Source organism: Phacochoerus africanus, chromosome 5, assembly GCF_016906955.1.
Source record: "Phacochoerus africanus isolate WHEZ1 chromosome 5, ROS_Pafr_v1, whole genome shotgun sequence".
NCBI lineage: Eukaryota > Metazoa > Chordata > Mammalia > Artiodactyla > Suidae > Phacochoerus > Phacochoerus africanus.
In genome coordinates this window covers 68,636,128-68,662,865 of record NC_062548.1, presented here as the reverse complement: position 1 = coordinate 68,662,865, position 26,738 = coordinate 68,636,128, and the positions used below count along the sequence as shown (strand labels likewise).

General features: G+C 37.7%; 1 protein-coding gene across 1 annotated transcript in view; it reads left to right on the top strand.

Annotated features, from left to right (window-relative positions):
• LOC125128451 (catenin alpha-2-like) overlaps positions 1-26,738 on the top strand; it is a 439,297-nt gene that overhangs the window by 133,943 nt on the left and 278,616 nt on the right. Inside the window, exon 2 of the mRNA XM_047782796.1 lies at positions 12,418-12,524. Within this exon, the coding sequence (XP_047638752.1) occupies positions 12,423-12,524 (102 nt within the window). The 5' untranslated portion in view covers positions 12,418-12,422. The remainder of the gene's footprint in view (positions 1-12,417; positions 12,525-26,738) is intronic.

Here is a 26,738-nt window from a genome sequence, read left to right as displayed (position 1 = left end):
TGTTAGAAAGCTCTAGTCATCTCTGACAAGATGAAAGGCCAGGAATGGACCCTAAATGGGACCCAATAAGGGTTTATTATCCACCTATTTCTGTGAAGCTACTTGAAGTTTTTGTTTGGTTAGTTTTTTTTTTTTTTTTTTTTTGCTTGTCTGTCCCCTAAGACATACTACCTGTGAAATAAAGTATTGAACCTAGAGAAGTTGATTGTATGGTAGGGAAAAGAGATTTGAAACAAATCTTGGTTGAATTCCATTAATGTTGGAAAAACAACTTACCAACCTTGTGCTTTAGTTCTCTTATCTTGTAAAACTGAAATACTATCATATTGACCTACAACAAATAGAAGATAGCATAAGGCCCAGGAGCAGGATCATATGGTAGTTCTATCTTTAGTATTTTAAGGAACCTCCATACTATTCTCCATAGTGGCTATACCAATTCACATTACTGTATAGCACAGGGAACTATACTCAATATTTTGTGATAATTTATAAGGAAAAAGAATCTGAAAAAGAATATAAATATATATACACATATGTGTATATTTGTATATGTATATTTAGATATAACTGAATCACTGTGCTGTACACCTGAAATTAATGAGACATGGTAAATCTATTTACTTCAATAAAATATATTAAAATAAAATGGACCTGGAGTTCCCATCGTGGCTCAGCGGTTAACGAATCTGACTAGGAACCATGAGGTTGTGGATTCAATCCCTGGGCTTGCTCAGTGGGTTAAGGATCTGGCATTGCCGTGAGCTGTGTTGTAGGTCACAGACACGGCTTGGATCCCATGTTGTGGTGGCTCTGGTGTAGGGCGGCGGCCACAGGTCTGATGAGACCTCCATATGCCATGGGAGTGGTCCTAGAAAAGGCAAAAAGACAAAAAATAAAATAAAATAAAATAAAATAAAAATGAAATAAAATAAAATGGACCTAAATGGTCCCTAAATTTTTTTTAAAGATAGTATAAGCTGCTAATATATGTGAGTGCTCACATGTGTTACTGTCCTCATATATTACTTTCTGGTACATATCTTGTTACCCTGAGTGACTGAGGGCTCCCTTTAATTCTTGCACACCAGGGGTTGCTGATGAGACCATAAAACTGGTAAAAACGATGACAAACTTAGGCCAGTGACCAGGAGTGTTCAGTGAAGTCTTCATCGTTGTGAGATGTAAATATCATGAACAAAATGGAAAGCACTACTACCTTGAAATGTACAGACTTAACAGAGCCCATTTGTGTTTCCCAAATGCCATGGTACATTTTATTTTTGTATTTACCAAAGCATATCACTTGAGGTATTCTTTGTCGCATAAGCACAAAATTAAATGCTACAGATGACCAGAAGGAAACCTGGATTATTGTTTATCTTTTCACATATGACTTTTTATAACAACAAGCTTAATAAGGTGATTTACCAGCAGGCACATGTGCGGAATACCACTGGTGCTGAAATATCAATCCTCACTATAAAAGACTTCTAAGAAAATATAACTGCTATAATATGTTATGACCTTTCAAGTCTAGTAATTCAGTTGAACTGGGCAAGGATAACACCATGCAGGTGAATTATCTCCCATTTACTAAGCTGCCACCAGGTACACAGCAGTGCCTGATGCTTATATCTAGTGGATAAGCCACTTTAAAAATGGAAAGCTGAGGAGCTCCCTGATGGCTCAGCGGGTTAAGGATCCAGCCTTAATCCCTGCTAAGGCTTGGGTCACTGCTGTGGTGCAGGTTTAATCCCAGGCCCTGGAACTTCCACATGCCATGGGTAGGGACACACACAAAAAAAAGGGAAACTGAAAGAGGCTACGATATTAGGCCTAAATCATTTCTTGCTGAGTTTCTGCAACTTATTTCTTATTAATTCACTGGCACATGTATGGATTTAACTTTGACTTTTTATTTTATTTTTTTGTCTTTTGTCTTTTCTAGGGCCACACTGGAGGCACATGGAAGTTCCCAGGCTAGGGGTCTTATTGGAGCTACAGCTGCTGGCCTATGCCAGAGCCACAGCAACACAGGATCCAAGCTGTGTCTGCAACCTACACCGCAGCTCATGGAAACGCCGGATCCTTAACCCACTGAGTGAGACAAGGGATTGAACACGCAACTTCATGGTTCCTAGCTGGATTCGTTTCCACTGAGCCATGATGGGAATGCCTAACTTTGACTTTTAAAATGAAATATAATCCACTAGAGTTTGCTTAAATAATATAAATCCTTGAGTACTAATTAAGTTGTTGGTTTTTTTTTTTTTTTCATGGCCACACCTGTGACATATGGAAGTTCCCAGGCCAGGGACTGAATCCAGGTTGCAGCTGTGACTTACACCAGAATTGTAGCAACACCAGATACCTTAACCTACTGAACTGGGCGGGGGATCGAACCCAGACCTCTGCAGAGACCCAAGCACTGTAGTTGGATTCTTAACCCACTGTGCCACAGTGGGAACTCCCTCATTAAATTCTTATAATCACTAGAAATTTAAAATAGCTCTTACCTAGATACTGACATTTATTTCTTGATAACATATCTCAACATTATAATTATTTTGTCTTCTCACCTCTCCATCCTAGGGTTACTTGAATGCTTTTGCATACTCTTGCTCACTTTTGTTTTTGGCATTTTTCTGATTGAACTCAAAAGGGCATTGAATATTTCCTGTTATTCTGTTGCGCAAACTACTCAGTATCGCTATGCCAATGTATGCAAAATTTGGAAGTGCTCTTGGTTACCTATTACCTGATCTGTGTGCCATGGTGAAGTGGAAGGTACTGGCCCTACAGATGTTCGTCCTTAGCTGAACTCATGCTCTCAATACTCCTTTCTCAGTGAATGGTTCTTGCTTTTATGCTGTGATGAGTTAGGCCAGTCTCCTCTCACCAATCAGCATTAACAAGCCTGACACACCTTGATATTTCCCACTGCACCTGCCTGGACCTGGCACACATTGGGTGGCTGGTGCATTTGCCCTGAATGAGTGAATGGCTGGATAAATGAATGAAGGAAGGAAGAGTCGGAGCATGTGGAATTTGACTTTTCTGCTAGAACATGGAAGGCATTCTGAGAGAGGAAAATCACTTTTTGTTCTGTTTTTTGGATAAGTGATATCTACAGTGGTGCATTCTGAGCTGAGAATCTCTTTTTTACATAAGCATTGGCAGAGTATTTTAACTATAGTCAGTGTGTGTGTGTGATTGTGAGACTTGAACTTGGCAAAGAATCAAATTCAGGAGTATTCATAACATTTTTACTAGATGCTCGATATTGTCCTAATCATTATGAAGGGGACAGAGTCCCTGTCTCTGAGTACATTTGAGAGGACAGAGTTTATGGAAAGCAGAGAGCAACACAAGGCAAATTATATTCAGATTAAATATTATGTAGTAGTTATTCTAATGAGATAGAAATTCAGAGAAAGGAAAAGTCACTGAGCCATGGGAAAAAAGGCCATTTGGGCCAGTGTGTGGAGAACTTCCTAAGAGGTGTGGTGGGCCAGCTTGCAGAGCCTATGCAAGACTTCGCAAAGAGTTCCTCACGGGGATCTCAGCAGTGAATCAAATACCAGGGTAGGCTTCACTAGTTTGCCGAAGGAAGCCCCAGAATTACTTTTTCATGAACAAAATCACACCCAAGTTTAAAGCATAATAAATCAAAACTAGTGATCCAGTTGAAATAAATAGAGAAACTTGTATATTTAAAATTTTCTATAGAAAAAGAAACCTAAATATAAATTATGTTCTCTAAACCGTACTAAGATATTATTTATTTCAGATCTCTAGGAAGTACTCATCTTTGCTTAAAAGTATGTCCAGGAGTTGCCAATGTGATTCAGTGTTAAAGAATCTGACTAGTATCCATGAGGATGTGGGTTCGATCCCTGGCCCTGCTCAGTGAGTTAAGGATCTGGCACTGTCGTGAGCTGTGGTGCAGGTCATAGATGTGCCTCAGATCCTGTGTTTCTGTGGCTGTGGTGTAGGCCCGCAGATGTAGCTCTGATAAGACCCCTAGCCTGGGGACTTCCATATGCCACGGGCATGTCCCTCAAAAGCAAAAATAAATAAGTAAATAAATTCAATAAGTTTGTCCAAAAGATATTTTAAAAATTTAGGAAATGAACTCCCCTATTTGAAAAGATTAAAAAATGATACTTAAAAAAATTGGATTAAAAATTGGTATCATATTTCATCTGAATATACCTAAACATTTATGAAGGACTTAATATCTTATTATATAGACTGAGGTTAAAAATTTGATTTGTGGGGAGTTCCTGTTGTGGCACAGCAGAAACGAATCCGACTAGGAACCATGAGGTTGCAGGTTCGATCCCTGGCCTCACTCAGTGGGTTAAGGATCCAGCATTTCTGTGAGCTGTGGTGTAGGTTGCAGATGCGGCTCAGATCCTGTGTGGCTGTGGCTGTGGCTATGGCTGTGGCTGTGGCTGGCACCTGTAGCTCTGATAAGATCCCTAGCCTGGGAACCTCCATATGCTGTGAGTGTGGCCTTAAAAAAAAAAGAAAAAAAAAGAAACAAAATTTTGATTTGTGTCCTAATGAGTTTATATTCGAGACGGTTATGTAAAACTAATGTCAATTTCTTAACAATGAGCCAGTTAAGAAAAAAGTAAGATCTTCTATTACTGACTGTAAATCCAGTAGCAATTTAGGTTTAATGGAGAAGACACAAGGTGAAGACATCAGCATTTGGACTTTGGAGGAAAAGAAGGAATGTGTTATAGGCGAGGACTTTAGGAAATGGCAGGAACCCCATTTTAGAATGTGGTTCAAACCTGTTTGGAGCAGAAGATTTATGTTAAATAATATCCAGTAGACTGTGGTCAGTAAGTGGGCTAACTGGAGAGACTTGGAGCTTGTTGGAGAAGAGAGTTAAGCAGTTATTTTATTCTAGCAAAGGAAGGTTTCAGACAATTCATTTGGGGCTGAATTATATGGCAAAATGAAAGATAAGGAGCAGTTTGTGGTTGTTTTACTATTATCTGAATATGAAACGTTGAGATTCTCATGAAGATTAAAGCTACATGGGATTCTAATTTATAGGAGGTTATAAGGACACAGACTAAGTTAATTGCCAATTAAATCATATGTTCCTATTAAGTAATTTGAAGTTACTTTTGGAGTATCAAGATAATTTCTGAAAATGTATTTTTTGAAACATTAACAATTCTTATTTTCAGATTTTGGAATCTGAAAGTCCTTAGAATTTTCAGTTCTTGGAGAATTGCAGTGCTAACTGAAGGATAATAGGTAAAACAGTGTTAACCTTTGGTCAGATATATTTTGTTTAGGAAAACGGAGTCTTTGTGGGGACTTTGGAAACGTAACAGCATACCTGGGTATCACATATGTTCACAGCCAAATGGAAAACATGCCATCATTTAGGACTAGATTGAGTCTGTTTATGCTCCAAAATGAATTTAAATGATGAGACTATGAATGTAGTTGAAAAGCAAGGAAATGAATTTGACAGATACTAACTTTCATTCTGAATTTCAAATTACTGGCTTTCTATTAGCATACTCCAGGAGTAGTGAATTTCTATTAAGTTGGCACATAGTTGTAAATTTTATGAGTATACTATTGTGAGTATAAAAACTCATTTCAGTGAGAAATGGACATGGTTATTTCTTTTTTAATCAGTAAGCTCTAGGCTATATGTTATTAGTCTAAACTTGTCATCTGAAAGTCTTAGGGCTGTCTTGCTTTCTTCTTACATTCTTTTTTGGTGACATTTTGTTTATTTGGGTACAAGAAATAAGAGGCTCTGAAGAGGATTTAGTAGTTTAATACTTGGTTAATACATGTTTTAAAATATTAAGGTATTCTTTCATAGGCATTTATGCTTAGACATGAGGTGTTATTACAACCTTTTGAAATTATTAGAATGATATTTTTGCTCAGCAGTGTTTCTTTGGGTGTTTTGTTAAAAGGTAATGGGTTGACTATAAGCAGAGGTCTTACAGATATTGCAGTGCTTGATGTTAGTATTAAACTTTAACAGTGCAGAGGTAACTGCTCCACCACCTTCCACTGCAAATAGCAAAGAACAGTTGGAAATTACATATCACTTCAATTTTGGATAAAAATGGTGACAGATCCTCGAATTGCAGCAGTGACTTGCATCTTGGGTCACCTATCAGTGCCCTGAGCTAGGGCTTTGAATGGTTATGACTTAAAGTGACGGGTGATACACTGGTCAAAGGAAGAGAAAATGAGCTTAAATCGAGCAAAGTTAATGGTGCAAAATAAGAAGCAGGACTTTCCCTTAGTTAAGCTATCTGACCAGGCTCTTTCCATACATAGGGTACCACTAGGCAGAGTGTTGAATACCCCTCGCCCTCTATTTAGATCTGGTGCTGATGCAGATGGGAAGCAGGGTGCCCTTTACTCTCTAGGGATGTTTGAAGTATAAACAGATGCCTCTTTCTCTGTTACTGTTTCTCAACTTCTCCTCCTCCCTTTGATACATATACTCACATACAGTTCTCAACTCCAGAAGAAAAAGCCCCCCTTACATTAGGGGGTACCTTCTTTTATTATTAACAACAGAAAATTAGAACTACTGTATTTCAGATAACGTATTTGGAAGAACTTATGTTTAAAACCCTCAAATAATTTGAAGTTATTTAGGGACAGTTTCTTTGGAAACTTTATTCTGCATGAAGAAATTATTCCATGACTTCCATTTCTGCTTTCAGTAAACTGAGGGATGTGATTCTCCCTCCGTTACTTTACCTTCTTCATAGGGCTCACTACTATGCCAGTAACTCTAACTATAAATGGTGTCTTTTGGGGAAACTCTGAGAACTTTGGGGGAGATTGGGTGGTTTAAATCATGTGTGATTTTGTTACGCCATTTCATTTCCCTCTTGAGAATCACTTCAAGGCACAGATCCCCGAAAAAAGCCTAAATGCATTTTAGAAAGTATAATAATGAATCCAGTGGTAACCAAAATAACAGCAGTGTTATGATTACTGGTCCTTGGGTCTCCACAGGGATGTCCTATATCTTTCTGATCACTACTTCCCTGCTGGCTTGCATGATGGCAACACTGGTTCTCAAAGTGTGATTACTGAACCAGTAGTAATATCTGGGGACTTGCTACAAGTCCCAAAAAAAAAAAAAAAAAAAAGAAAAGAAAGCAGTCTCTCAGACCCACCTCAGGAGGCACAAGGACTCTGAAGTCAGAAACTCTCTGGATGGGTTTGTGCATGAACTTGCCCTCCAAGTGACTGTGATACACAGATTTGAGAGCCACCTGTCATTGTTTCCTCTTGCTGCTGTAAAAATTGACCACAAACTCAGCAAGTGAAAACAGCACCAATTTCTTAGCTCCTAGTCTGTGAAAGTCAAAAGCCCAGGTGGACTATCTGGGCCCTTTGCTTAGCATCTCACAAGACTGAAACCAAGATGTTGAGAGAACTGAGCTCCTTATTGGAGGCACTGGAGAAGAATCCACTTCTAACTGCATTCAGGGTTTTGGCTGAATTCAGTACCTGATGGTTGTAGAACTGAGGTCCCCTGCTCCTTGCTTGCTGTTGGCCAGCTACCCCCTTCCCCTTAGCTTCCAGAACATACACATTTCTTTTTACGTGTTCTGTGTATCCCCTGCTAGCTATGGTGGGTCAAGTCTTGCAATTCCTTTGCCTTCATCTTCTGTCCTATCAGATATCCTTGTCTGCTGCATTTCCACGACTGCCTCTTCTACCCACAGAGCCAGGAAGAAGGCATTTTTAGGGGTTCAGCTTTATATTGGGCCCACATGGATAATCCAGGATCATCTCCCTATTTTAAGGTCTAGTAATGAATAACCTTGATTATATCTGTAAAGTCTCCTTTATCATGTAATGTAACATATTCACAAAAGTAACACAGAGGGGCCAAGGTCATGGAGACCAAAATTCTGTTTCCTTGTTAAGACTTATCATAGGGTCTTTCTCTTGGCTTTGCCACGGTGCTGTGTTGCTTGCTTACTAGGTGGTCCAGCTTCACCACCAGCATCCCCTTCTTGCCACAGGGATCAAAGGTGGCTAAAGGAACTTGAACTCAGGACCTGTCTTGCCTTACCAGGGGATGGAGCGGCATTTCCCATGAGTTGCACATGTCCATCAGGGCACCTGTCACTTGTGTCCCCCTTATCTCACCTATCATTCATCTGTGTCCCTCTTCATCCCTTCCCTCTCTCATTCTACAGAAGGGGCTGGCTCCTGGTTTTCCTACTCTTGCCATATCTTCATTTTCCTCTGATGGTTCAGAGGCACCACAGTAGTGCTAGCATAAACGTAAGCCCAGGAATTCTTTAGAAGCAGTAAAGCCTAGTGCTTATGAGCACAGACTCTAAAGCCAGGCAGTTGAGGTTCAAATTTTGTGAACTTGAATAACTTTCTTAACTATTGCATGCCTCAGTTTCCCTATCTTTAAGTGGGAGATAATAATAATAATAATAATAATGTCAGATCATTAGCCAGTATTATCGTTACTCCTAGAAGAAACAGTATGATTCCGTGTTTCCAAGGTTTATTCTTGAAATACTGAAGAAACTTAGACAGTTCTTTTTTTCAAATCTCTCATGTTCTCAGCAAAGCTTTGTTTTAAAGCATCATGCCTTGCAGGGTCTCCTTCGGCACCCACCCCCCTGTGGATGTCTTGAACTTGCTAGGGTAATAATCATACAAAGAAGTAAAACCATCACTTTTTTTGCATATGCAGTTCTTTCACTGACTTTCAAGACAAACTCATATATTATATAAGATCATTACCATTTATGTTTTACAAAAGATGGAACTGAAGCATAACTTAAGTAATTGACTCAATAACATATGTATGGAGATAGGTGAATAAACCCACTATTAGTCATTAATTTCTTCTGAATGTGTCTGTCAACCAAAGCTAGCTTATCTCCTAATAAGACCTCCCACAATCTGTTGGCAGTAGTGTACAGTGTTGGTAAAAAGAAAAATGTATGAAGAGAACCTGAAGCTGGAGCCCTGTAGAGAGAAGGCAGGTTTGGCTGGCCTCCTAGGCAACTAGAAAGCATCCCAGGACCGTTTTTTTTACAAAAGGACAGTGGAAGAAATGGTGAAAACTCAGAAGGGTGAGGCAGAGGGTTCAAAAGACATTTTCCAGGATCATCTGGAAAGGGGAATTTCTGTAGTGACTCATGCATTGTATTAACATATTTGTCCCTTGAAGGTCTTGGCAAGGGCGCCTGGAGAGATTTTCTGTTTATCAGGACACTGTCCAAAGAAACAAAGCCCTTGACCCTTGGCTGCTCCTAAGGGAATTAGTTTTATGCTGTTGAGTCTTTTTGTCAGGTTTTACTTTTTTTTTATTGTGAGTGATAAATGGTTGCTAGCATCTGGGCCATGCCTCTTTCTTAAGCCCATGGAGAGAGTCTGAAATTATCTCAGTTATTACCAGATAGGTTGTTTTATTACCTTCCATGGATATGCAGTTTGATACTTTTCAAGAAGAACATCTTAGAGACTAAATAAATGGCTAAGAGCTTGTTACTGGGCTTGTAAAATCATGATGTATAGACCAGGACAACCCAGTTGTGTCTGGGTTTTTAGAACCCCTGTTTGTCACTCTTTCATTGAATCTAGTCCAGTATTCTAAGTTTCCCTACCAAAAGTAATAAAATATGCAGGTTTTTTTTTTTTTTAATCATTGAGAAAAAAAAAAAAGATGTGGTTCTCTTGGAATCTGTTGTCTGTGTGAAACAGACTGCATTCATTATACAGATGCCTAGTATGGATTTGAGACATGTTCCTTTGAAGCATGAAAGGTGGGTGTGTGTGACCACGCACTTCATTTGCCCTCTTCTTCTTGAGCTGATTTGCTTGTCTCACACAAAGGAATGCATTTCTATGACTAGATTTTCCCCTTCGACAAATGAATACCATATAACCTTTCCTTGCCTTTTACTCTTGAATTTTACCTGTGCCACAAGAAGTGGCTGAAAAGATTGATCCCCAAAGGAATAAATCAAGTCAAGTGATCTGCCTGATAACTGTTGTACTTTCAGTTTTAGATTTATAAAGCCTCTGTGACCTTCGGGATCCCAAGGCTCTGCTGTATCTAACTCTCCTTCTTGGCTGCGGTTGGTGTGAGGTCTTTGTTCAATATCTTCCATTTCCCCTTGATGCAGGCTGGATTTGTGTATCCGATGTGAGCATCCCAGCATTTTTGTTTCTCACCACAGCATTTTTGAGTACCATTTCTTTTTTTTTTTTAATTTTATTGAAGTTAATTTATAATTCTGTAATAATTTCTGCTTTACAACAAAGGGATTCAGTTATACATATATACATTGTGCATCATTTCTTCACAGTTATCAGTTGAAACATGCAGAAAAGGTTTTGTGTGCCCTCCTTGGTCCACCAGCTTATAGGCACAAGCGTGCCACGTAGTAGTGGTGATTCTCTACACCATCCCACTCAATACCTTTCACTGATGTGTTAAGATGATGTCACTCCAAAAAAAAAAAAAAGAGTTCCCACTGTGGCTCAGTGGGTTAAGAACCTGACTAGTATCAAAGAGGATGTAGGTTTGATCCCTGGCCTTGCTCAGTGGGTTAAGGGTCCAGCGTTGCCTCAAGCTGCGGCATAGGTCACAGGTGTCCCTGTGGCTGTGGCATAGGTCTGCAGTTGGCAGCTCTGATTCAGCCTTTAGTCTGGGAACTTCCATATGCTGCAGGTGTGGTCCTAAAAAGAAAAAGAAAAAAAAAAGGTGACCTCACTACTTCACTAAGGGTCCTCCTTGTGCATTATCATTATTACTCCACTCATTATTCCATCAGAGTTTGAAAGAGGTTTTCAGGGAACTTCTTCAGAAACTTGCAATCATTGTGCCCTAAGTGCCAAATTACTAAGGTAGATCTGGCTTCAGTAGGGATGAAGGTGTCCTGTGTGGATAAGAAAGCATCTGGCGCCTTCATCCTTCCTCAGCACAGGAAGGTGTGCTGCCTGGCAGCAGAATTCTGGGCACATCCGAGCTGCTAGGTGGCAGTTGGTAGTGTGAATGGGAAATGTGTAAAGTGTTTTTAGGGTTTTTGGAGGATAGGCAGCACATCCGTGCCAACTATTGTTGTGTAAGAGCCCAAATCTAAATCAGTCTATATTGGATCGCTCTGCTTAGTTTATTTAAAACATGGCATTTGGAGAGAGGTAAAATACCAGTACACTGTGTCTTCGCCTTTTTTTTTTTTTTTTTTTCCCCAGAAGGAAATTTGTTGGGTCTGTTTGCAAAAGGATTAGCTGAAGCAGGGCAGTGAAGAGGCATGTGATAGGCCTTCTTTGTAGTGTTAATTCTAATAGCAATAATTATATACATTGAATGATAAGACTGGAACTGAGTGGGGACATTGATTCAAAAGCAGAAAACAGCTTTGAACAGTTTGATTTATGATGGTATGAAAGCAAATGTTTCGGATTTCAGGTTGTACGGTCTAAGGTTGCTTGTCCAGTGGTTAGTTGTCAAATCTATTCAGCCAAGAGCAGTCAATTTCTCAGTGAGAAACACACCCTTGACAGAATGTTTAATTTACTCCGTGGGGCCATATTGTGTGCTTGGTATGTGGGAGGCTGCTACCCGCGCATCCGTGATTCTTAGGTAGGAGAGGACTGCTTTAGAATGAAATAAATAACCTTATCAGACACTCATTTAATGGAACAAGAATGTAAATGTGTAAGTAATCAGAGAGAATGACAGCAGCAGTAAGCTAATTTTCAGAATCATTGCCGTGCATCTTGCAAGGTATCTTTCCTGCTTAAGAGAATGAAACTCAGTTTCTCTAGGAAGCATGATATCTTCACCGGTTAGTCAATGTGTGGGAAGGAAAAAAAAAAAAAAAGGCAAAGAAGCCTTTTGTTAGGACATGGGGTCCCCTCGTTGAGTGGTCATGATGGGTTTATTGTGCTTCCTGAAAGTCCTTGTTGGTTTCCCCAGACTGACTTTGCTGTCCTTTTCTCAGTTCTCTTATGGCCCTCTCTATATCCCTTGATCCCAGTGCAGATCACACTGAGGTATAATTGGTTACTTCTCCCTGGAAACCATCAGGTACTCAAGAGCCAGGTCCAATTCTTTGCCAACATGTAGCAGGTGAATATGTGTACTAACCACTGCATGAGTGAAATGTTTCAGTGTCCACTGGGCCTCAAGAATATGTCTAACCTATTCAGCTGTCCTCAGGAAACATCCATTTTTCTGTCTGATCCTATCACCAGCTCATACAATGCTGCTTCTGATTTCCGCATCTCTAAGTTGGACAGGACAGATCCTCTTCAAGTAGGTTGTGAGTTTGGGTGACTTTTGGACCCCAGAGGCAATAGACTATTTCCACAATCATTGTTTCTAATGGTTAATGTGTGTTTTTATAGGGAGCATGACTTCAGCAACTTCACCTATCATTTTAAAATGGGACCCCAAAAGTTTGGAAATCCGGACACTGACAGTGGAAAGGCTTTTGGAGCCACTCGTCACACAGGTAAGAGATGCTTTGAAATACTTGGTTACATATGCATGTTTCCATTATGACTATATCATGACTTTTCAAAGAACTAGAAATCCTTATGCATGCTTAAGTCATACTATAATGCTGATTACAAGATATATATTCCTGCCTGAACTGTGGACAGTTTTATTGCCCAATAAGGTTTGGAGTGCCTTTTAAAAAACTCTTCATGTGATTTTTGAAATTAAGTTGATGAGATCATTAAAGAGGAGGCTTTGGTGAAGGGGACTCTCATTTGCAGTAATGGATTCAAAGTCTAAATAAATCACCCCTTAGCTTACTTTCACATGCTAATGCAGTTGCATAGAACTGTATTGACTCTTTAAGAGCAAAGCATATTTATTGAATTACCTTTTCTTTAGGTTACAAGGGAAAATGCATCATGTTGGCACAATGAAATGTCCCATTTCCATGTTGTCACATTTCCACAAGATGACTGTTCACAGAAAAAAATATCCTCAGGACTTTTAAGTTTTAAAAATTATTTTTTTTGCATCTTGCAAAGCATATTCTTTGTGATAGCTAATAAGAATCTCATGGAATGTGAAAATTAAAAATTTTTATAGTATATTTGTAGAGAAATGTTATATCCAATTAAGCAGAGACCTCTTACATTGGTTTCCTATGGCCACTATAGTAAATTACCATGGACTTAGTGGCTTATAGCATCACAGATTTATTATTTTATGGGTCTGGAGGTCAGAAGCCGTAGCATCAAGTTGTTGGCAGAGTTGCACTCCTTCTGGAGGCTCCAGCAGAAAATCCCCTTTTTTTTTTTTTTTTTTTGCCTTTCCATGTTCTAAAGGCCATTCCTTTCTCTGGCCCCTCCCTCTAAAATGCAAGCCAGCAGTATAGTGTCTTCATATTTCTCTCTGTCTCTGTTCTCTGCTCCTGTCCTCATATTTTATCCCGTCTCCCACTTATAAGGACTCTTATGATTACACTGGGTCCACTCAGACACTAGAATAATCTTCTCTTCTCAAGATCGGTGACCAAGTCACATCTGACAAGTCTCTCTTGCCATTTTAGGTAGCATACTCTGAATTTCCAGAGATTGGAACATGGACATCTTTGGGGATCTTTATTCAACCATAGTCTGCCCTCTGTCCACCCCCAATTCACATCCTTCCCACACAAAACTTACTCACATCCTCAAAAGATTGCAAACCAAAATCTCATCTGAATTCATTGGCTTAAAAATTCTAAATCTATCATCTAAATCAGGTATGGGTAAGGATCTAGTTATTATGCATGCTCAAGCAAAATTTCTCTCCATTTATGTACCTATGGAATTAGAAAACAAATTCTATGTTCTTAAAATGCATGGGTGAGACAGGCTTGAGTTAACAGTTACAGACATTGCCATTTAAAAAGGGAGAAAGTGGAAGGGAAAGAAAAAAAATAGAGTTACCAGTCTCAAGCAATTTAGAAGTCCAGCCAGGCAAACTTATTTAGATTTCACAGTCTAGGAATAACACTCTGCAGCTCAAGGCTCTGTCCTCTGGGCCTTTTCTTCACCCTAAGAATTGTTAATCCTTTTTCATGAAGGTTAGCATGTATTTTCAGCTGAGTGTTCCTTGCCTGTATAATTTTAAGAGTCCAACAGCTTTTTTGAATTTCATCTTTCTCTGTTTTTTTTTTTTTTTCAGTCCAAATTGGCAGTGTTTCTACTGATATAACATTCTTGAGAAACTTATGGTTCTCTCTTGTATACGTCTGGGGTTTTCTCTGTTAGAAAACAGGCTTCTTCACAAGTCTTTACTGGATAATTTCATTTCCATGGTTGGCCTCTGCTGAAATGACATGGGATCCATGAATCCTGTGTCCCATCTCTACAAGAGCTGCCTGGCTGAATGAATATTCTAAGGTTTTAATCCTTCCTAGGCACCAGCTGAAAGTTATCCAGACACCAAATTGACTTTTTCTCCAGAACACACTTTCCTGAAAGGGAGACTTCTAATTTTAACACTCACCTGCAATCTGCATAGGCTAAGTTTCCAAATCCTTGGGTCCTGGTTCCTTTTAGCTTAATAATTCTTACCTCAATTTGTTTCTTTCCTCTAACACTTTGCTATGAGCATGAAGAAGAAAGGAGGCCACTTCTTCAGCACTGTGTTTGGAAATCTCCTCTGCTAACTCTCCAAGTTCATCACTTGTAATTCTGATTTCTACGTAACTGTAGGCAGCAATTCAGCGAAGCTTTCTGCCTCTCTATAACAAATGTTCCTTTTCTCCCAGTTTCTTTTTTCTTTTTCTTTTTCTTTCTTTTTTTTTTTTTTTTTTTTTTGCCATTTCTTGGGCCGCTCCCGCGGCATATGGAGGTTCCCAGGTTAGGGGTTGAATCGAAGCTGTAGCCGCTGGCCTACGCCAGAGCCACAGCAACGCGGGATCCGAGCCGAGTCTGCAACCTACACCACAGCTCACGACAACACCGGATCCTTTAACCCACTGAAGAAAGCCAGAGATCGAACCCGCAACCTCATGGTTCCTAGTCGGATTTGTTAACAACTGAGCCTCGACGGGAACTCCCTCACCCAGTTTCTAATAGCATGTTCCTCATTTCTTTCTGAGCCCTTACCTTCATCTCCTTTGACAGTCTGTTTATAATGATTTAGATATTCTCTAAGATGATAAAGACTTTCCCTACCACGCTTCACTTCACATCCTTCTGAGTCTTTACCAGCAGGACCTTTAACACCCATATTTTTACTAACTATCCGTTTAGGGTAATCTAAGATCTTTCTACCATGCGCCTCCAAATTTTTCCAGCCTCTGCCCATTATCAGTTCAGAGCCACATCTGCATTTTCAGATATTTGTTACTGTAGCACCCTACTTCCCAGACCCAGCATTTGTATGTTGATATGTTTCTAATTGCTACTGTAGCAAATTGCCACTATCTCTGTGGCTGAAAACCACACACGTTTATCATCATACAATTCTAGGGGTCATAAGTCCTAAAACTGATGTATTGGTAGGACTGTGCTCCTGAAGGAGGAAGTTCCTTCCCTTTCTAAGCCTGTGGAGTGTACCTGCATCCTTGGTGATGGGCTTTTCCTACATCTTTAGAGCCAGCAGCATAGCCTTCAAATCTCCGTCTGACTTCAGCTTCTACCATTATATCTCCTCCTCTGACTCAAACCCTCCTGTCTCTCTCTTGTAAGAATCCTGGTGGTTATACTGGTCACCTAGGTATTCTAAAATAATCTCTCCATCTGGAGATCTTTAACCTTACCACATCTGTTAGTTCCTTTCGCCATTAAAGATAACACATTCACAAGTTCTAGGGATTAGAAAGTAGACATGTTAATTTGTATTTGTTGAAACTTTTCATTAGATTTATTCCATGTGGTCATGATTCTTATCAGCGCTATACAAATCTCTTCAAGAAACACGTAATACTATTGGGCTCTTAGATTTGGGAGTATGTTGGCTACTGAGATTGTGGTCTGTGGACTGAGGCTGATCCATGACTTATTTGTTGTTGGTCAGCCACAAGCACAGAAATTGAGAGTAAGTGCTTTGAAAATTTTATGGCAGTTTTACAGAGCAGTTTTATGTCTGTTGAATCTGATAATAAAATTTGAGTTTGTTTTTTATCTTGAAATTTTTTTGAATTTTTAATTTTGTTGTATTTTACAAAAGCTTTGGTTGGTGAATTTTAGAACAAATATGTGGCTTTTCATCATACACAGCTTAAGAAAGACTGGTTTAAGAGATATTATGGAATCAGTCTGCTCTGAAATGTAGCTGACAGAACTGACTCCAGAATATCAGCTGAGTTATAAAGTAGATTGCCTCTTTCTAGCCTGGAATTTTCACTTCAGATCACATATCAGTATATTTAACTTTTATCATACAAATGAAATGAAACGTAATAATTAAAACATAGTGCTTGCTATAGAGACAATGTTGATTATATGCAGTCTCCTCTTTTCTTTTCATTTTCAGGCTCATTGTAGTCATAAACCAATACTGTGTGTAAGTCAGTGAGAAGGATATGAGTAAATCCAGCAAGGGCAAGCACAATATTACACATAAACTATCTTTTATTTCTTAAAATTTTCAGATATTTATGTTTTGTTCTTTTATTTGACATTAAAAAATAGCACATCTAAAATTACAATTAAAAATTGTAATCCATTCCATGTATCTTTCATATGATTATTTATAGTTCTTCTGTCAGATAAAAGCCATGCATTAAAATATTTATTAATGATGAAAGATAGTTTGAGAAAAAGAATGTGCATATATATATAACTAACATTTTAAATCAACTATAATTTAATAAATTTTTTAAAATAAAATAATTATTAAATATAAAGACAGTTAACTGTCTAGTTTACATTTTTTGAGTTAATACAGTAGTATGCTTTAAAGTCTTATTGAATTTCAAGCAGTGAGTTAGCACTATCTAATCTTAACCTCCTTCCAATGTCTCCTAATATCTAAACGGCTTACCTTTCTTCCTAGTGTTCCTACACTGATTGGAAAAAAAAAAAAGGAGTGTCTCAAAAAAAATTTTACTTTTGTGACAGCCTTCTCTAGATATTATTTCATTGTATTATTTGGCTATGTTATCAAGACTCACCATTCCCTCCCCTGGAATAAATTCTTTTTTTTTTTTTTGTCTTTTTGTCATTTCTTTGGGCTGCTTCCATGGCATATGGAGGTTCCCAGGCTAGGGGTCGAATCGGAGCTGTAGCTGCTAGCCTACGCCAGAGCCACAGCAATGCGGGATCCGAGCCGCATCTGCAACCCACACCACAGCTCATGGCAACGCTGGATCGTTAACCCACTGAGCAAGGGCAGGGACCGAACCTGCAACCTCATGGTTTCTAGTCGGATTCGTTAACCACTGTGCCATGACGGGAACTCCTGGAATAAATTCTTAATGAAAGGACTGATATGATTGTTGACTCTTGGAGGACATATGAGTAAGTAAGGAGACATAAGAAAATATTAGATATAAACTCCATGCTCACCATTTAAAGCAAAAGGTGGAAATTATAGGAAAAAACTAAGCAAAGACCTCACAAGTATCAGACACACACATACAACTTTATGAACTGAATAAAATTCTTGGCAGTATTTGGTGACACAGTAGGCACATAGCCATCTTACAGCATCTGATAAAGCTGGATAGGGATGAACTAAACACCAGAATTTAAGGTGTTCTCAGTAAAATCCATCCCCTGTCATAAAAAAATGACATTAGGAATTTACAGTTGATAAGTATTTAAAGTAGTCAATAAAGCTTCATCTCATTTCAGTCATAATGTATGTGAGATGGTACAATGTCGAAATGGCAAGATTCTTTTTGGAAAATTTTTACATTATGGAAATCATACAATTTCAAATGAAAGGAGATTCATTTTTATGAATTTTAGACCTTGAAAAAGATGCCTGAACTTTTTATAAATTCAAGAAAGTAGAGATCTTTAATCAGCCACATTCTGTGATACTAAGCTTTATTAGGAAGGGAAAAACAGTATTTGGCAACTTTATTAGAAAAGTAAAAAATTTATTAGGAAATTAAGAACCACTCAGATAACTCTTAAAACCGAAGGGAAATTACAAACTATATATGAGTTAATGAAAAAGATGATCTCTTCCTAGCAAAATATACACACCCAGTAAAAGCTGTGCTCATTACAGAACTTTAGCTTTAAATGCCCTTTTTATGAAAGCAAAAGGTAAAAATAAGCTAAGTATTTGTCTTAAGAAGTTAGAAAGAGACCATCAAAAGAAACTAGAAAAATAACTTAATGACAATAAAATCTGGAATCACTAAAATAGAATACAAAATTTAAAAGGGTTAAATAAATTCAAAATTTGATTATTCTTTGAAATGGCCAATAAACATCCCTCAAGGAACAGATTATGGAAAATATAGAGAGAAAGAATATATAAGATGATGAATGAGAAAGCAGAAGGAACTCCAGAAACAAGAGAGATCAAAAGAAGCATAGTAGAATATTACATAAAGCTCTATCCCTATGTAACATGAAAACCTAGAGGAAGGAAATAAGGAATAAGTTCCTAGAAACATTTAAATAGCCAAAAGTAATACGAGAGGGAGGGGGAAAACTGGAATAAGTCATATAAATATTGGAAAGCTGTTTAAAAATATGTTATCAAAAAGCACCAGAATAGATGGATGCCTAGCTGAATATTATTAGCTATTTAAGGAATTGATAATTGCAGTGTTATTTAAAGTTCTGTTTCAACCATAGAAAAAGACTAGCAGCCCTTCAGTACTTTTTGAAGAATCATAACTTTAATATTAAAAATTCCAGACATTTAATTAAATTAAATGATTTTTGTCTTTTTTTAGGGTCACACCTTTTATTTTTGGAGGTTCCCAGGCTAGGGGTCTAATCAGAGCTGTAGCCACTGGCCTATGCCACAGCCACAGCAACACCAGATCCAAGCTGTGTCTGTGACCATATGTATAACAAGATAGGACTTTTCTAGGAATATAACGATAGCCTATCATCAGGAAACAAAAACATTTTAGTACCTCAATAGATTATACCCTGAGCTACTAAAAAGCCATTTGATAGAATTTTGTAGTCATTTCTAGTAAAAACTCTAAATAGGAATAAGATCAAGCTTTTAAAATGAAGGAATATACCATGAAAACGTATGAATAGTCCACATAAAATCTTCCTTTTATAATATTATTGTGTAACATCAAAATTAATATGAGAATAGGATTAGATGGCCAGATGTAGGATAAATATATAAAAATAAATAGCTTTATTCAAAACAGCTTGAAATCAAAATGGGAAAATATTATCTTTGTAATTAAAAAAAGTATAAGGCCAATTATTTTCACTATGTAAAATGCACATTCATTTTGTAGATTTTTAATGTACAATACTGTGGTTAATTTCATACTGTCAAAGTAGTGATTATGTATACACAGGCTTTGGAGTCAGGAAGGCTTGATCGCGAGTCCAGTATTCATGCTGGTACCTGAATTGGCTACTTAGTCTCTCCTCATATTATAGATACAACATAGAATTATCAAAGTGGCATATGGGATGGCACATTGCAGTGACTGGTAAATAATCTGATGCTATTCTCATAGTTTATAAAAGTTTGTTTATTACTTGGCAGTAATGGCTTGATAGTAATGTTTTTTTACTTCATAGTAGTGGCTTACTTGATGGAATTACTATCCAGTGATACCAAGGGAACCACATATAAAATAGGAATTCATTGGATATTTTCTTTAGGAAAAAAAAACATTTTAATGTAGATTTAGAAGAAGAATGATTGGTGTATTGCATTTAACCAAAGATTACAAAAGCAGGAACCTCTGAATTTATTGAAAAGTAAGCACTGAAGCTCAGGCCTCACAATAGGACAGGATGAAATTTGCTGAAATTTTGTTCCTTTTTTCTCTGTAGAAAGATGAATATGCAACTTAAGAAATAACCCTAAGCATCTGGCTAAAGAACAACATTGATGTTTAATGAGCTGTTCCAAATTGGCCTGATGGGGAAAGAACCTCCTGAGAAGAGGAGCTCTCTTTAATCATGTCTAGTATTATTTCCTGTAATGTCCATGGGGCCCTATTATACTAAGCCCTAAAGTCTTCTATAGTTAGATCTTTTAAAATTTTTACTCAAAAAGGTAATAATTATCTCAAAAGCTAAATAATTAGAACATCATATACTTTAAATGTTCTTTCAAATTGTAAAAATTCAATTTTGTACTTTAGAAAAATACTTGATGTTCTCCCCCATTCAATATTATATAAATCCTTATATAAGAGTTACCTCTGTGTGACTCACAACAATAGTTAAATTCCTTGGTGTTTTCAAAGTCAGAGAATCAGATTTAAATTTAAAATCAGGAGATTTAAAGCTGAAAGTGATTCTAGAAATAAATTGACACTCAGAAATGTAATAACTTCTGGGAATTCAGTCAGTGTGTACCTTTTAATGCTGTATCATAGACTCTCTTATACTCTGTACAGAATATTTTGTGTATGAATTTACCTAAAGAATCTAAGTATAAAATGAAGTTTCATTGTATTCGTCTACCATCTGTCCAGACAATATCATTATTGGAACTAACTTAATTCATGTTTTATTCAGGAGATTCGAAGATTAATACATTTGGATGGTTTCCATGGTGATGCTACAGTGTTACAATAAGTTGGTCATTCATCTTTGTCAAAGGGTTAGAACTGTATGAAAAGTAAAGGATGTTCTAAAAGCAAATGATGGGTGGACCAATGAGCTTGTTTATTTGATCAGTTTTAGGTATAGTTTGGTTAACCTGTTTCCAATTATTTTTCCTGTTTTGAAGTTATTTCCATGCCAACTCCCATTTGAATTTTTGGATGATATTTTTCCTGCCTCAAAAATTGTTTCAGTTTATCTGTCTTTAATAGAAGGTTTCGTTTGTTTGTTTGCTTGTTTTTCTTTTTAGGGCTACATCCACAGCATATGGAAGTTCCCAGGCTGGGGTCGAATCAGAGCTGCAGCTGCCAGCCTACACCACAGCCACAGCAACTCAGGATCCAAGCCGCACCTGCAACCTACACCACAGCTCATGGAAACACCAGAGTCCTGGCCCACAGAGTGAGGCCAGGGATCGAACTCACATCCTCATGGATACTAGTCAGATTTGTTTCCCCTGCACCACAATGGGAACTCCTTTAGTAGAAGTTTTTATGGGTGAATGAATGAACTAAAACACCATAACTTTAAAACCTCTGTATCTTTCCTTTTTAAAGAAAAAAAGGTAATATATATTAAAAACAGGATCTGATTTACATGCAGCTGTCCAGTTTTCCCAACACCACCTCTTGAAAAGACTGTCTTTTTCCCATTTTATATTCTTGCCGCCTGTGTCAAAGATTAATTGACCGTAGGTGTCTGGGTTTATTTCTGGTTTCTCTGTTCTATTCCATTGGTCTGTTCCATTTGTCTGTTTTGGTACCAGCACCACACTGTCTTGATTACTGTAGCTTTGTAATATTTCCTGAAGTCTGGGAGAGTTATGTCTCCTGCTTGGTTTTTGTTTCTCAGGATTGCTTTGTCAATTCTGGGTCTTTAAGAGTTCCATATAAATGTTTGGATTGTTTGTTCTAGTTCTGTGAAAAATGTCAGGGGTAATTTGATAGGGATTATATAGAATCTACTACTCAGCCATAAAAAAGAACATAATAATGCCATTTATAGCAACATCGATGGAACTAGAGACTCTCAAAGTTTAGTAAGTCAGAAAGAGAAAGACAAATACCATATGATATCACTTCTATCTGGAATCTAATATATGGCAAAATGAACCTTTCCACAGAAAAGAAATTTGTGGTCTTAGAGAACAGGTTGCCAAGGGGGGGGGAGGGGAGTGGGATGGACTGGGAATTTGGGGTTAATACATGCAAACTATTGCATTTGGGATGGATAAGCAATAAGACCCTGCTGTATAGCACTGGGAACTGTATCTAGTCATTTGTGATGGAGCATGATGGAGGATAATGTGAGAACAAGAATGTGCATATATACATATACACATTGTGTATGCATGTGTGACTGGGTCACTTTGGTGTACAGTAGAAATTGACAGAACACTGTAAACCAACTATAATGGAAAAAATAAAATCATTTAAAAATAAATAACTAAATAAAAGCAGGATTTGAATACAAGTAATGAGATTATGATTTGGGAATTGCTATATACTTGAAACTAACACAGACACTATAAATTAACCATACTTAAAAATAATTTTCAAAAGTATATTTTAAAAGATTAATGAGCTTAGGAGAATGTCATTTCAACTGGTCAGTATTTTTACTGGTAATTTTGTGCTTTATCATCCTAAGAGTATTATTAATTATTGTCATATTATTATCTGGGCTTTGAAAAATGAAAGGGAAAGTAGAAAATGTGCTTGATTTAAGATCTCCTGCAGCATAGTAAAGTTTAAAAATAAAAAGTGTATAAATTCCTTGAATATGGTGTTATTACAAAACATAGCTGTTGTAAATGTACTGTGGAACCTTGTGGTTATGGCTAAGATGGTAATTTCATTCTAAACTGCGGTTTTCAATGGCTAATTTAACAAGAACTCTCAATTTACACTGTTGACTGAAACTTTTCAAATTTGTTTTCATCCCCTAGGGGAATTTTATAAAAAGATGAGGTGAAAATTCCCTTAAGCTGACCTATTCAAGCATGGTAAAAATGATTTTCACCAGTATTAAATTTTTTAGACTATTTTGGGGGTCTCATATATTTTTAAATAGTTTCCAAACTTTACCCTTTGCAATGAGTGTTTCGTATGAAAGAACAGGCATGGGTATTAATAAAGTATTCCAAGATTTAAAAGAGCTAAACACAATAGAAAACCGAGATTTTAATTGTGTGAAATATTTTCTTATTCAATGTTGCTAACATCAAACCACTTTCGTAGATAGATACCGAAAGGATGCCAAATTTATTTTCTTTTGTAAACTACTCTAGGTGAATAGGTAGTGAGCTTCCTAATAGCAGAACTAGTGGCTGATTTTGACTTTATGGACTTTTTTGTTGTTGTTTGTTTGATTGTTTTGTTTGTTTTTATAGGCCCACACCCATGGCATATGGAGGTTCCCAGGCTAGGGGTTGAATTGGAGCTGTAGCTGCTTGCCTACACCACAGGCACAGCAACACGGGATCTGAGCCACATCTGCAGCCTACACAACAGCTCAAGGCAATGCCGAATCATTAACCCATTGCACAAGGTTGGGGAATGAACCTCTGTCCTCATGGATCCTAGTCAGATTTGTTTTCACTGAGCCACGACAGGAACTCCCATGGACTAGTTTTAGTATTCTGATTTGTACTTTTTGTTTTCATTCTATTCATCATCAGATAGTTTTTCTCTGTTCTCTTAGATACCCAAAAAACCATGACCATCTGGTTATTGTACCTTGTATATCCTTCCTGGAATCGTTATCACTGTTAAGATAGTCGTAGGTGATTAACCAACACACATATGGATGATACTCAGTAACTGCTGATACAGGAGATTTTCAGATGTTCCTTTAAAATTCTTTACATCAAGACTGAGCAGACAGCAAGGTGACTAATTCAGGTATATCCCCAGATTGGGTGGAGATGAAGTAACTTCAGGAGTAAGAAAGTAAATAATAGAATTTTAAAAGTTTACTTTGTTAATCTCTCTGTAAAATAGCTCTAGTATGATTTGAATGTCATGGCAGATCCCAGGGAACCTTTAACACACCTGTTTCTTATCCTCTCTAGGCTTAAGACATGACCACTCTCTCCAACCTTACTTGTAGGGAGGTGCAGGCATGGAATGTGAGTGGGAGAGGTTCATACCACTGTTCTGACCCAGTAAAGACTCCTGTGTGTCTCTGGGGCTTCTGCCCTTTGTAAGGCTTGATGCAGATGAATCCAGGCATGGAAACCACATGTGGAAGCTGGTGGAACCGGAAAATGGAAAGATACTGGAAATCTGAATCACTGCTTGAAGTACCTACTCCAGACAGTGGGCCTGACTATAGAATAGGAAGGGACAACCATTTTTTTTTAATTACTCAAATGAATTTATCACATTTGTAGTTGTATAATGATCATAACAATCTGATTTCACAGGATTTCCATCCCACAGCCCAAGCACATCCCCCCCACCTGCCAAACTGTCTCCTCCAGAAACCATAAGTTTTTCAATGTCTGTGAGTCAGCATCTGTTCTACAAAGGAGTTCGGTCTGTCCTTTTTTCAGATTCCACATGTCAGTGAAAGCATTTGATGTTGGTGTCTCATTGTATGGCTGACTTCACTTCACATGATAATTTCTAGGTCCATCCATGTTGCTAAAAACGCTAGTATTTCATTCTTTTTAATGGCTGAGTAATATTCCATTGTGTATATGTACCACTTCTTCTTGATCCACTCCTTTGTTGATGGACATTTAGGTCGTTTCCATGACTTGACTATTGAAAAGAGTGCTGCAGTGAACATCAGAGTACATGTGTCTTTGCGAGTCGTGGTTTTTCTCTGGATAGATGCCCAGGAGTGGGATTGCTGGATCAAATGGTAGTTCTATGTTTAGTTTTCTGAGGAATCTCCATACTGCTTTCCACAGTGGTTGCACCAATGTACAATCCCACTGACAGTGTACTAGGGTTCCTTTTTCTCCACACCCTCTCCAGCATTTATTGTTTGTAGACTTTTGGATGATGGCCATTCTGGCTGGTGTAAGGTGGTGCCTCATCATGGTTTTGATTTGTGTTTCTCTAATAATGAGTGATGTTAAACATCTTTTCATGTGTTTTTTGGCCATCCATATGTGTTCTTTGGAGAATTGTCTATTTAGATCTTCTGCCCATTTTTTGATGGGGTTGTTTGTTTTTTTGTTATAGAGCTGCAGAAGTTGTCTATAAATTTTGGAGATTAATCCCTTGTCAGTTGATTCATTTGCAAAGATTTTCTCCCATTCTGTGGGTTGTCTTTTTGTGTTGTTTAGGGTTTCCTTTGCTGTGCAGAAACTTTGAAGTTTAATTAGGTCCCATTTGTTTATTTTTGTTTTTATTGTCAATAGTCTAAGAGGTGTATCTGAGAAGATGTTGATGTCATTTATGTCAGAGAGGGCTTGGCCTATGTTTTTCCACTAAGAGTTTCATAGTGTCTGGTCTTATATCTAGGTCTTTCATCCATTTGGAGTTTATTTTTGTGTATGGTGTTAGGGAGTGTTCCAATTTCATTCTTTTCCATGTGGCTGTCCAGTTTTCCTAGCACCATTTATTGAACAAGCTGTCCTTTCTCCATTGTATATCCTTGCCTCCTTTGTCATAGATGAGTTGGCTGTAGGTGCATGGGTTTAATTCTGGGCTTTCTATCCTGTTCCACTGATCTATATGTCTGTCTTTGTGCCAGTACCATATGATTTTGATGACTGTTGCTTTGTGGTATAGTCTGAAGTCCAGGAGCCTGAATCCTCCAGCTCCCTTTTTCTTTTTAAGGATGTCTTTGGCTATTCTGGGTCTTTTGTTCTTCCAAACAAACTTTAAAATATTTTGTTCGAGTTCTGTGAAAAATGTTCTTGGTAATTTGATAGGGATTGCATTGAATCTGTAGATTGCCTTAGGTAGTATAGTCCTTTTGATAATATTAACTCTTCCAATCCAGGAGCATGGTATATCTTTCCATCTGTTTGTGTCATCTTTGATTTCTTTCATCAGTGGCTTATAGTTTTCAGAGTACAGGTCTTTGTCTCTTTAGGTAGGTTTACTCCTAGGTATTTTATTTTATTCTCTTGGATGCGGTGGTAAACAGGATTGCTTCCCTAATTTCTTTTTCTGCTCTTTTAATGTATAGAAATGCTGTCGATTTCTGTGTATTACTTTTGTATCCTGCAACTTTGCCAAGTTCGTGGATGAGCTCTAACAGTTTTCTGGTAGAGTCTTTAGGATTCTGTAGGTATAGTATCATGTCATCTTCAAATAGTGATAGTTTTACTTCTTCCTTTCCAATTTGGATTCCTTTTATTTCTTTTACTTCTCTGATTGCTGTGGCTAGGACTTCCAAAACTATGTTGAATAGTAGGGGTGAGAGCGGACATCCTTGTCTTGTTCCTGATCTCAGTGGGAAGTCTTTCAGCTTTTCACCATTGAGAATGCTGTTCGCTGTGGGTTTGTCATATATGACCTTTATCATGTTGAGGTAGGTTCCTGCTATGCCCGCTTTCTGATGGGTTTTTATCAGAAATGGGTGTTGATTTTGTCAAGGCTTTTTTTCTGTGTCTATTGAGAGGATCATATGGTTTTTATTCTTCAGTTTGTTAATGTGGTATATCACACTGATGGATTTGTGGATATTAAAGAACCCTTGCATCCCTGGGATAAATCCCACTTGATCATGATGTGAAATCCTTTTAATGTATTGTTGTTGGATTTGGTTTGCTGGTATTTTGTTGAGGATTTTAGCATTGATGTTCATCAGTGAAATTGGCTTGTAATTTTCTTTTTTTGTGGTATCTTTGTCTGATTTTTGTATCAGGGTGATGGTGGCCTCAGAAAATGTGTTTTGGAGTGTCCCTTCTTCTGAGATTTTTTATAATAGTTTCAGACAGGTAGGTGTTAGCTCTTCTCTATATGTTTGATAGAATTTGAGTGTGAAGCCATCTAGTCCTGGCCTTTTGTTTGTTGGAAGTTTTT